Source organism: Eubalaena glacialis, chromosome 16, assembly GCF_028564815.1.
Source record: "Eubalaena glacialis isolate mEubGla1 chromosome 16, mEubGla1.1.hap2.+ XY, whole genome shotgun sequence".
NCBI classification, from domain to species: Eukaryota; Metazoa; Chordata; class Mammalia; order Artiodactyla; family Balaenidae; genus Eubalaena; species Eubalaena glacialis.
In genome coordinates, this window is record NC_083731.1 from 13,077,299 (window position 1) to 13,089,558 (window position 12,260).

Here is a 12,260-nt window from a genome sequence, read left to right on the forward strand (position 1 = left end):
AAAGGAATGAGAAGAAAGCACATGACCGGAGGGCACACGGACACAGGACTTGGAACTGTCAGGGCACATACCTGTTGGAATGAATGCCGTGTGTTGCTGCAGCTGTGCACTGGTGAGAGCCTGCTGGTAGTGCAAGACGCTGGGATTAAAGACGGTGCTGGCACCGTTGCTTTTTTCAAGTGCTTGTCTCTTTGGTAAAGGATGAAGAGCACCAGGAGGAAAGGCCTATGAGTGAAGAATTGGATAAGATGTGTATAACTCACAGTGAACACACCTTCAGCGTCCACAGAGATCATCAATTGCAACATACTTTAAAAAAATGACAGCTAAGGAGATGCGTCTGCCATGCACCTTAATTTAAACAGCGGCAAAGTCGAATGAGTGAGAGTTTGTTACCGAGAGCAAAGCATGATTTCTGTAATCCAAAACGGTAGCATCTTAACTAAGGAAAAGAAAAGCTATCAAGCAACAACAACGAAAAATGACTTCAGCTTTTAAAATGAGTTAAACTAGTCTAAGGGGGGAAAGAAGCATTTGTGTTATTATTAATACCTATTCTCTTCCTTAACGAAATGGCAATTTCTTGAATTTAAGGGTTAATTAGAATTATAATGAGCATTTTTCCAAGCCAAGTAATTTAAATTTGCTTCACTCTTTTGGAAAAGGTATTAAAATTTGTTAGGATTAATTTATTCCACATATTACATATGAAAATGAGATGGCTAAACACCTTATTGAATTTTTTTCATTAATTAATAGTAATGATTGTTTGCAACCAATATTTTACAAGTAATACAAATCTCAGATGGTTCTCTGAAAAGCTACATGCAAAGCGAAAGGTGAAAGGTCAAAGTACCAGGTCTACAGATGCTTCGAGAGGTCGCTTCATTGCTTTGGCAGTCGACTGAGTCTTTTAATAACAGGCAGCGAGCACATGATGGCAGTGGGCCAATGGGATTCAAGCGAATTAACATACAGGTAAACAGCAAGCAGAGGTGCATCATGGGAACGGCATTGCATTGTGGATAGGTGAGAAGGAAAAAAATATTCTGAATGCAATATACAACGTACAAAACACTAGGCATGCACAACAACAAAAATGTTCTCTAAAGAAATGAATATTACACCTTAAATTAGTATTGAAGCAAAAATGCATCTACTATACCTTAGTTAAAAGCATATAAGAGAGTAAAATATAGATGTTTGAAATTCAGGAAAGTTAATTAAAACAGCAGCTTGCATACATACCATAAGCATTTTTTACATTGCTTCAGAAAAAAATGCAAAACTTTTAAGGGCCACAGGATTGAAGAACTTCTGATAAGTTAGTTTTCAAATATAAAATAATGAATGCACTACGTATAACATCCAAGTTATAAGATCCAAGTTGAAAAAAAAGATAATATCTTTAACTTTTATAAAAATAATTTTTAATGAAGATCTAGCCTAACAAAATGAAGCGGCAAACTGAGACAAACAATTCAGGCAAAAAAATATTCAAACACAAGATTATTTAGGCAAAACTGTTTGGGTTTGGATCTTAGTTTTTTGTCTGAATTATGTGGATAATTGTCTCAATTTTTCTCTTCACTTTGCTAGTGTGGATCTGGTAACGTGGAATAAGGCTCCAAACTTAACAAGTTTTGAATTTGCATAGTAGGTTTCTCAAATTTCCTGCTTTTATTCCATCATATGGTTTCTAATGACTAACTTATCATCCATTCTGTTTTCCACCACATTTGAAATTTTAATTCAATTTATCGCAAACAACTTACCAGATTACACTAAGAAAATACCCTTTAAAGGGTATTTAGTGTCCTCAGGTATCAAAATAATTTATATTTAATAATTCTAGTCGTACTTTTAAGTATAATCAGTGACCAACCCAGTTAACGAGATGTGGGAAACTCTTGGCTAGAACAAGTACAACAGCTAAAAATAGCAAACAGCTAAAAGATAGCAAAGAACTGCTTGGACTATTAGAAGTAAAATAATATCTTTAACTTATAACCATACTTGTGGGCAGATAGTTTCGTTTAAACAGATGAAATAATAATAAATAGTGATTGATTTAGACCATGATGAAAAAATTTTCCTGTTCCTTGATGACTGTTGTAAAAAAAATCTAAAAATTTTATGATGGAATTCTATGACAATAAAGAAATTCAAAGGAATAGCTCCAATGCAAACAAAAGAAATGAAATACCCATTTTCTATGTTTAGCACAATAGGTAAATCCCTAAGGTTTGCACAATAAAGACAAAATGTTTTATTCTAAAGTTCCGAGTTACAGCTATGGCATTTGAAAGGAAATGGGATAGTATTTAACCCTCAAAATGGGAAACAATGAATGATATCTTCCTTGGCCAATAAAGAGCTGTTCATCATCATTTGAAGACTCAGGATTAAAAGTATGGAGGTGATAGGAGGTAAAGGAAAGAGCTAAGGGTGGAGCGGGGTGGAGACTAGCAATAAAGCGTAAAGGACTACAGGTAGAGGACAGGCTGGCCCGTGGAGAAGCTGCTTTGGAAGGCAGTCTGGATAGAGGCCATCACATAACATGAAATCATTGTTCTTCAGGCAGAATTGTGAACATTTTCAAAACCCAACAAGCTTCACAGTGAGAAAGCCTCTTTGAATATTCTTTCCTCAAATGTCAGTTTGCCATGATGTAACTTTCATGACACCAGTTTTGTTTAAAATCTTTCATTCCTGTATAGTTTTACACTGCTAGATAATGCAATTTTTAAAAATTAAAAAAATTTTTTTGCTTATATTAGTCTGTACTAACTACATAAAGCTGCATAGCCTGTTCTCATAGAGTCCACTAACAACATTAACCGGATGGTTAAACTCAAAATCATTTTGGCCTCAACTTTCTGGTTTCAATTCTTCCCTTCACTTTTCCAGTCTTTGAGAGTTATAGAACCAATCTGCTATTGGGTTGATCTTTTCTGATATGCTAACTAGAAGAGTGATTATGTCTCCACAGGCTGGTATTGATGAACAAAATTTTGATTTAACAGAGCATCATTTAATGAAGTCTCCAAGTAGAAAAAAGAAATATTAAGTATTTCTCCTTAGGATCGACACCTGAAAGGTTAATGTTCTCTTTTTTTCCAATCTTAGTTTGATGAAATGCAATTTCGACAGAAATTATAATAAACTAGGAATTTAAAGAAGCTGAGAGCCCTAAACTGAGCTGGACAGTGACAGCATTTCCCTTTCCACCGCTCCTTATTTGGGGTTTTCTTTACTAAATGCAAACATCTTGTCCTTTCAAGGAAACACTAAGGTCTTGGAGGGTCGAGTGTACCTATTAATATCTTGCACCCCTCACACTTTGAGGCACATGTGTAGAATGTTTTTTAAAAACTGTATGGATGAATAATCATGTTCTAATGTGGCTTTGTAGTAGACAGATGTTCTGTTTTAGAAGGTATTATGTGGCTGCAGGCATATGTTTACCTATATTGAAAGATCTTCAGGCTTAAAAGAGACCTGAGAGATCCCCAAGCCCGGTGCACCTTGGGAGCTTCCTTAGGCACCTATGCAGAGAGCGAGGTTCTCTTTAATTGAGCCCCTACCGTGTGCCAGGCACTGGGCACCCATTCTTGCTGGCTTCACCAACATTTCTGATCCTTTGCCCCCTCTGGGCTTTCTCCAGCCTTATATACATACAGCCAGGCTTTTCATTTTCTGGATCAAGGAGCAAGCCAACTTCAAGTCAAGGCAAGCCAACCAAGGGCCCGGCATTAGAGGCAAGGACCAAACCTGAGGAGTCAGGAAATGCTGACGACAGTAATCAGAGCTGCCACTCGAATGTGGAAGAAAAGGATGTGGACGAGTAGGATGCGATTCAAAGTTCCCGTACGTGTTTTCTTGAACAACTGACACTTATCTAGCTGATGGCAGCTGGTCCTGTTTCCTTTTACAAAATAAGTATCTCCTGGTGTAGCCCCATTTTGGTGCGTGCGTGAAGAAAGACTGCTGACTTGAAGATCAGGTATGCTTTGTGTTAAAATTACCAAAGAGAAGCTCTGGCTGGCTTATTTTTACATTTGAAAAATTCTGATGAGGGTGATGCTCATGTTTTAAGAGGCAGTGCGAAAGATTAAGGCTCTAAAGGAAAGAAATGTCTCTTTTTCTGGAATCAAAGCTTTCAATTCCTTTTCAGGGTCCAGTTAAGCCAAAGAAGGGGAAATCCCGGACAGTAATAAAAATCCCACTACAGAAATTCTTGGTGTTCAGATATGGAACCCAGGTGAATGGAATACTAATATCTTCTGACTGCAATCATCACTCCCATTTGTTCTTTTAAATAAGGAAATAATAGTTTTTCTTCAGTGTACTGAGTAATCTCGCTATGAGAATAAGAATACTTTGACTTCATCCAGCTGCAACTAGACTGGTTTCAAATGAGCCTCTCGCTTCAACTAAAAAGACATGACAGATTCAGTAATTTTCATGTCATTGTCAGAAAGAAGCTGACGCTTTTGTTCTGAAACTACATTCCTTTGGGTTGTCTTTGACGGTGCTGCAAGATCACCTGAAGTATCAGAACTCCAAATCTGGGCACAGGGTAACAATCTAGGAAACTATGGTAACTAAATACACTGACATCCACTGCAACAACATCTGTGCATCTTGATGAAAATGATGTGAAAATGCACAGAAAGGCACATAGAGGAGTCGAATCTTGATTTAAAGATTCCGGGCTGTTTGTGTAAATGGCCATTTCTTCTCTTATCTCCATCAACCCAGGTCATCTACCATTGACATATTCTAGGTGCATTGTTCCTTCAGTGATTGAAGAACATATTGACTGCAGATGTTAGAATTGGTACTTCTAGGTAACAGCCGGATAAATCAATCAAGGCTCAGATAAATTCAGGGCTCAGCTGTAAAGGTCACTATTAGTACCAGTGTTTTTTTGTATTTAACAGGTATTTGAGGTATAGGGACTAATTTTTTCATAGTCCCAGAACCTCATCTCATATCCCAGTGGCCAGAGATGGCCATCGTGATCCAGGCTGAGCCAATCATGGCATGCTATTACTCTCACCACAGGACAACCACCAAAATGACCCTGGTGGCTCATTTTTTTTTTTTTTTTTCCTAATTAGAGATGGTATAGATACTATTTTTGTCTCTTGTCAGGAGATGTAAGAATGTGTCCCTACAGGTGTCCAAAGCCATGGTCAGTGTTGTCTGGAGAAGCTGATCTTAGAGAATGGAGCTGATATACCAAGAGAAGCAGAAAAAAAGAAAAGAGAGAGACCTACTGGTTTTCAAGTTTTTGGATCCATCTACCCCTGAGCCCTATTTTACCTCTACTCTCCTGGAGGGCACTAAATGATCTAGTAAAGTTTTTGTCTCTTGCAACCAGAGTTCTGATTAGCCTTGGGGGTATCCTTGATACCTAGTTATGAGTTATAACATTCGCTTAAGGTAAAAACATTTTCTTTGTGCCCAGCGATCAACACACCAGTTAGAATAAATTTGGGCTGGCCTGAAAGAATGATTACAGTGAAAAACACTTTACTTCTCGGTAGGATGAGATCTTCACTAAGTGGATGGTAAGATGGATTCCACACTGCAGAAGTGGATAGAAGACCTCATTTGCTCTCTAAAAGAATTCCTTTTTCATCAGCATTCAGTGACCAATTTATTCTCATCTTCCCTACAGGTCCCTCACCCCTTGCTCCTAATTATAATCAGTTTTGAAAACCACTCTTTTATGAGAACAAAAAGGGGAGAATTCATCTATATTGTCCTGACTCTCTTATGTGGATGCAAACATTCCCACATATATAGAAACTCACACACAGAAAAATCACTGTTATGTCCAGTGATGAAAAAAACACTAAAGGGACGAGGACTCTGAGAAGAAACAGTGAGAGAGATGAAGGACTCAGTGCTCAAGATACTTGGAAATAAGCTGAGATTGGAAAGGTCTGAATAAGCACACGGGCCACACTAAGCAGTGATGACGTAAGGGCAGGCTCTGTGCCTTCCTCTCTGCGTCCCTGTTGCTTATCACTGGGTCAGGCCTTATAAACATTTGTGGAGGGAATTCCCTGGCGGTCCGGTGTTTGGGACTCTGTGCTTTCATGCCGAGGGCCCAGGTTCAATACCTGGTCCGGGAACTAAGGTCCTGCAAGCTGTGTGGTGTGGCCAAAAATAAAATAAAATAAAATAAAAAATAAAACGAATCATTCTCTAAAAAAATAAATTAAAATAAAATGAATCATTCTCTAAAAAAAAAAATTTGTGGAAAGAATGTTGAGTAATATGAACTTGGTGTATAACAGCTACCCTTGCATTCTGATCAGGCATTAGTGTATGAAGTGGTGGTCGCTAGTTAGACCAGTGTGTTTTAAACTATACCTTTCATCTCTGAAGCCATATCTGTCTTCCGCGAGGGATGACTGGCCACTGAGTCTTTCCTGCCCCCCTCCACCCCGGACCCCATTATGCATTTCCATTGTGTCATGGAGGAGCATTATCGCAGGCACTAAACTCCAAGCTCCCCGAGGGCAAGGAAAGCTGCCTAATTTATTTTTTCCAGCCAGCACGTGCCTGATGCACGGCAGGTCTCATTATATAATATGTTTTGAATGAATGGACGCTCAGTGCCTATCATATATTAAAATAGATTCTGTCAAGCCAGAGATCTCACATGAAAACAAATTAATTCTACAGGCCAGTGTGGTCGTTCTCAAACTTTGCTGCACGCTGGGATCAACTGGGAGCTTCTAAATAAATAAAGAAAGAAAGAATAAATAAATAAAGCCCCTGCCCAGGCCACATCCAAACTAATTAAATAAGAAACTTGGGGGAAGGGACTGATGTTAGAACCTTTCAAGATCCCTCAGGTAATCCCAGAATACAGCTAAATTTAAGTGTTCTAGGTAGGGGCTTCTCAAATGTTACTGTGTATACAAAACACCTGGGGATATTTTAGAATTCGAATTCAGAGCCCCAAGGTCTGGGGTGGGGCCTCAGCCAGGACAGCGACTCAGGGACCTGAGGCTGGGTTCCAGGCCTTTTTTTTTTCCCCAAGCACCAGCCCTACAGCTCCATCTTCAGCTGTTTCATGACTTGATGTTCTGCATAAAATTTCATTTAGGGAGAGAGCGTTTGCAGCATGGCCTTTGTGATAAGTGACAGAAGAGGGACAAAAGATGGGGGTAGGGAAGAGCCGGGCAGCGGGGGCCGCCGGCCGCGGGCTCCTGGCTCCGGGCTGCTCTCTCGGGAGCGCTGCGGGTGATGCGCAGCCGCCGCCGCAGGCCTCCCGCCCTGTTTCCCTCTCTCTCTCTCTCTCTCTCTCTGTCTCTCTCGGGCTCTGGGCCGCCTCCCTGGTCCTTCCCGCTCTGCGAGGAGCCCGGGCCGGTCCCGCCCGTGTCAGGTCTCCGAGCAGAGCTGGGCGTGGGGAAGGGCGCTCGCACCCGCCCCGCGTTCCCTGCGCCCGCCTGAGGGGTTTACTTATTGTGCTGCAGAAGGGAAGGAGGGAGGGACAGAACAGAACAGAACAAAACAAAACAAAACGGGGGCAACCGAGACAGGACGTAGGCAGCGGCGCAGCGGGAACAGCAGCCGTCCCCCGCTGCCAGCGGTCTGGGGAGCGTGCGCGTCCCCGCGCGGAAGGCGCGGCTCCGGGCTCGCGGGCCGGGGAAGGTGCGCGGCGCGCGCGCCCCACTTACCATGACTGTGGCCGCGGCCGCGGCTGCCTGGGCGGCCACCGCGGCCTGGTTGGCTTGGTGCTGCGCAGCTTTGATTTTGGCCTGCAAGTGTGCAGGAGGGTGAAAATATTTGCATTTCTCCCTCATGCAACGCCCCTTTATGTAATCCATACAAACGGTTACGGTGTTGTCGTTTGTGTCGATCATGGTGCTGTCGGCGGGGTGTGCAAAGCGGCAGTCAGTCTCTCCCCGGGCACAGTTTCCTCGCTGGAACTCCCTGCAGACCTAGGACACGGGGAGAAGAGCACACGATGCAGAAGGAGGCCCCAGGGCCGCCGGGAACTACCTCTGCGAGCGCAGCCACGATGTAAAAAAAAAAAAAAAGAAAAGGAATAAATGCCTTTCCTTTCTTTTAATGGTGGCTTTTGTGCCATTTACAATAAACATTCGATTATCCAGGACTCAAGTAACTGGAATCCCGGGCAAAATAGTTTGAGTTTTACTTCGCCTTCTTTTCTGGGGTGCGAATCTATATTAAGAAAGTCAAAATCTGCAGTTAAATCAACAAGGCCCCCATTGTTCTTGCGATTTATTTATTTATTTAGAGAAGGAAAGGAGGGAGGGAGGGAAGGAAGGAAGAAAGGAAAGAAAGAATAGTTTATTATATATATATATAGTAATTTGGAGAGTTTATATATGTGTGTATATATATATACACACACGTATATAAAATTTGGACATCTATATATAGCCACATCTTCTACCATGAGAACTCTGGGATTTTACAGGTTTTTTACATGGAAGGATTATTTCACCAAAGATCAAGCCACAAGGTCATTGCTGCACAACTGCTAAAAGAATAAGGCGACGTGACAAACTTGTTTCTCCTCTCTGAGGATGGGAAGTGGGGCTGGAGTGAATGTGAATACTCCCGTTTTCCCATAGGTCTCTCCTGCTCCACAAAGATAACATATGCTTATACTCATAAATTAGAAGAACTACGATATCTAAGACACCAAGACTTTCATTTAAGTCACAATATTATTATTTCTGACAGCACAGAAAGAAGGTAAAAATACAAAATAAAACGGAGAGAAATATGGGAAGAGATAAAGGGAAAGAAGTAAAAGGAGGGAAGTAGGATAGAGTTTGAAGTGTTGATGTATTGTTTCTTTTTTTTATTCCTTAATCCTTAATTATCCTGAAATCTCAAGTAACTGCAATGCTCCATCCTCTGAGAATTCTCGTGGATCAGGAGTTTACTGTTTAAAGAAAATTTTCTTTGGAATTTAAAGAGTATTCTTAACCTTGCCCTAAATGCCGATAGCGTCAAGTAACACAAATAACATATATACATAATACTTATATTTATAAATATCATTATCAGGGAAGAATTACTAGTAAAATTGTAAGTTATTTTCTTCTCAGGCTCCACATCCAAAGTTGATGTGCTCAAGTGGTGGTTCACATCTTTATCATTAGTGACATTACAGGAAGGGTCATTGACATGACATTCAAGCCTTGTGAGAGTCAAAAGTACTTGGGAAATACAGTTTCACTGACCAGTGACCAAGCGAGTTTAAAGGGTAAACAGATAAATCACAAAATTATTAATTGTTTCCTTCTACTTTGGATATTATCCAACATTCCATCTTTAGCTCATAAAATGTACAAAATAAAAATTACTAAACTGTTCCCACAGATTCTGAGTATGCCTCCCTCTGTAAGTGGAATGACTCCAGGCTAAGACTGCATTGGGGTGTAGAGTAGCCATCAGGCATTTACCAAGGGGCTCTGTGTGCAGCTGACTTCATTCCTGGTTTGAAATGAATTGCAAGCTGCTTTGCTAAAGTCCTCGTGAATCAGTTTTACATATGTCTCTGTCTACCAATCCTGTTGGGAAGGACAACTTGTTCCCAACTCAGCTGATTTAATTTGTTTTCTAAACCACACGGTCACGTACTGAACACGAAACCTTCATGGGTCCACCAGGTGGAGCCCCAAACGCTTTTCCAGTCCCATGAAAGGTCTGTTCGGTATTCACAGGGTTAGTCTTGATCAAAACAGTAGCGATGGGAGTTTATTGTCTTTTCATTTGGGGATCTATATACTCCAGATGGAAGCTGATATTAGGCAACATTTTATCATTTTCAATATTTATTGGGTAAATGTTTAAACAAATGCACATTGAAAGAACATTCTCAGATGATCCAAGATAAAGCACAGTGTACATCCTAACCATACATATATATCACCTAACAACTAACTGGTGGTTGAATTAAAGGAACTCTTTGAAAAATCTATCAGACCCTTTACACACCCATATACAATGCTCTATTAAATGTCATAGGATACAGTAGTTAAGATAAATGGATGAATGCCCTAACTGATTAAAGAGAAATTTTACCTAGTAAAGTACAGGTGAGTTGGTTTGACTCATGACTTAAGAATTATGTTTTATAAATATATGAATTTTTTAACTTTTTATTTTATATTTGAGTATAGTTGATTAACAACATTGTGATAGTTTCACGTGTACAGCAAAGTGATTCAGTTATACATACACATGTATCTATTCTTTTTCAAATTCTTTCCCCATTTAGGTTGTTATATAATATTGAGCAGAGCTCCCTGTGCTATACAGTAGGTCCTTGTTGGTTATCCATTTTAAATATAGCAGTGCGTACCTGTCAATCCCAAACTCCCTAACTATCCCTTCCCCCCACCCTTCCCCCCCTGGTAACCACAAGTTTGTTCTCTAAGTCTGTGTTTTCTTGACTTTTGTAGATCACTTGAATTTAAGTTAAAGAAAATATCTCAAATCAATAATTAGCTTTTCCCAGGCTCCAGTTCCCCCTGTTTACCTCTACATAACTGGGGCTGATATCCTGGAACATGCTAGAGCAGCCGTACTAGTTCTTCAAATACTGAAATATGATCATACCACTTAGTCAGTAGTCATAGTCCTAAGTCCTCCCACCCGTGTCCCTGAGTGTCCCCCTTGTCCTGGCTGCTGGCCTCCTAACCTGCCCGTTACCAGACCTTTCCAGGATCCAGCAAAGGTTCATGCCTGGCGCAGCTGGAGCCCTTGGGAGCCATCTTCGTGGCCTGCATAGTGATTGATTCAATGTTCCATTGGTTGTTACATATTTTGGCCCTGAACACACATTCCACACAACAGATTTTTGTTTGTATTAAACTTATTCTTTTCCCACAGACTAATTTCCTTTCTACTCGACCTTAAATTCAAACAATAGAATTATGAATGCATGGCTTTTAGGTGAATGTGTGCGCATGGCTGTTTTGCAAGACTGAGTTAATATCTTACAAGCATTCACTTACATAGAGGCACAGTTCTACCACAGATGTATCTCAAACCACAAATATAATTGAAGTACCTCCAGTTTGTCAGTCCTGAGAAGTTTCTGAGTTGCAGTTGAGCCCGGGACGGTGACAGGTGGACTTCCGGGAACAATAACAGGGGTGGTGGGTAGAATTTCCGTTGGGACTAAGCCAACTCCAGGGGTTACCGGCGCTAAGTAAGGAGCAAAGCTAATCGCCGTATTTGTCCCTATTGCGGGACCTACAGGAAAAGTGGGCTGTTAAAGGAAGATAACACAAGACAAAGATTCCTTTAGAAGAAAACTTTTCAAAATCACCAGCAAGTGTCATTTGAGCAAAATTCATTCATTGCGTACAAGACTCTTCGTGTTAGTTGCATAGATCAATGCTGAACTGTGAAAATTCATTAAGCTTCTCTGTTTTTTGCTTAATAAAAATGAAGTCCATACAGATCCTCTCTTCCCCAAACTGTACAAACACATGGGAGAACATCATAGAAACCTAACTACAGGGACCAGGTTAAACTTTTATTCCCATGAAAGTGTTCTCAAGAAAAGAAAAGAATAACTTCACTCTAATTGCTCATCATTCCAAACTATTGACTGTTACAACAAGAAGGCAGTCAAACTTAGGGAATGCTGACTCATAATCTTTGATTTCTCCTATGTGTCTCTCAAAGGGAGAGAAAGAAAGAAAAACCCTTGACTATAGACTGATTTTCAGACTGACCAAGTTTATACACTCTCAAAAAGTGGGGATTATTTGGTGTTTTATTTTGCTCAAATTTACCAGTATGTTTCCATATTCTATCACTAGCATATATAACCCCAAAATTCATAGGCAGCTTTCATCTAGACCTGCTATTTCTTGCTCTAGCTCAACTATGTCTAGATCCAATCTTCCTTTCCTGAAAGGTGGGACGGAAGGGCTTGAACTTTTCCATTGGCCATTAAAAGTTGCTTTGGTTTCCCAGGTCACAAAATCAACGCAGCAGTGATGAAGGCATAGAGTTCCTTACTAAATTTCTCTATCACTATACTCTTTGTCCAGGGATAAGAAGAAATATATTAGAGGGTTGACGGGATGATTGTTTTCAAAAGCTTCACCTGAAAATATGCCTTTCAGAAAGGAAATAATGCACATTTAAGAGAACAACAAACTTGGCTTCACTTTTAAAGAGCCAATGTTAAAAATGTACATTTAAGAGAACAACAAACTTTTGCTTCACTTTCA

At 40.3% G+C, this 12,260-nt stretch overlaps 1 protein-coding gene across 5 annotated transcripts in view; it reads right to left on the reverse strand.

The window, feature by feature from the left end:
- Positions 1 to 12,260, reverse strand: part of MBNL2 (muscleblind like splicing regulator 2) — a 157,623-nt gene that overhangs the window by 34,187 nt on the left and 111,176 nt on the right. For 3 of the 5 annotated variants that reach the window (XM_061171061.1, XM_061171062.1, XM_061171065.1), the window contains exons 4-7: positions 11,084 to 11,284; positions 7,707 to 7,970; positions 857 to 910; positions 72 to 225 (exon numbers count right to left, since the gene is read on the reverse strand). In XM_061171061.1, coding sequence (XP_061027044.1) covers positions 72 to 225; positions 857 to 910; positions 7,707 to 7,970; positions 11,084 to 11,284 — 673 coding nt within the window. The remainder of the gene's footprint in view (positions 1 to 71; positions 226 to 856; positions 911 to 7,706; positions 7,971 to 11,083; positions 11,285 to 12,260) is intronic. The other 2 variants (XM_061171063.1, XM_061171064.1) reach the window with 1 other exon arrangement.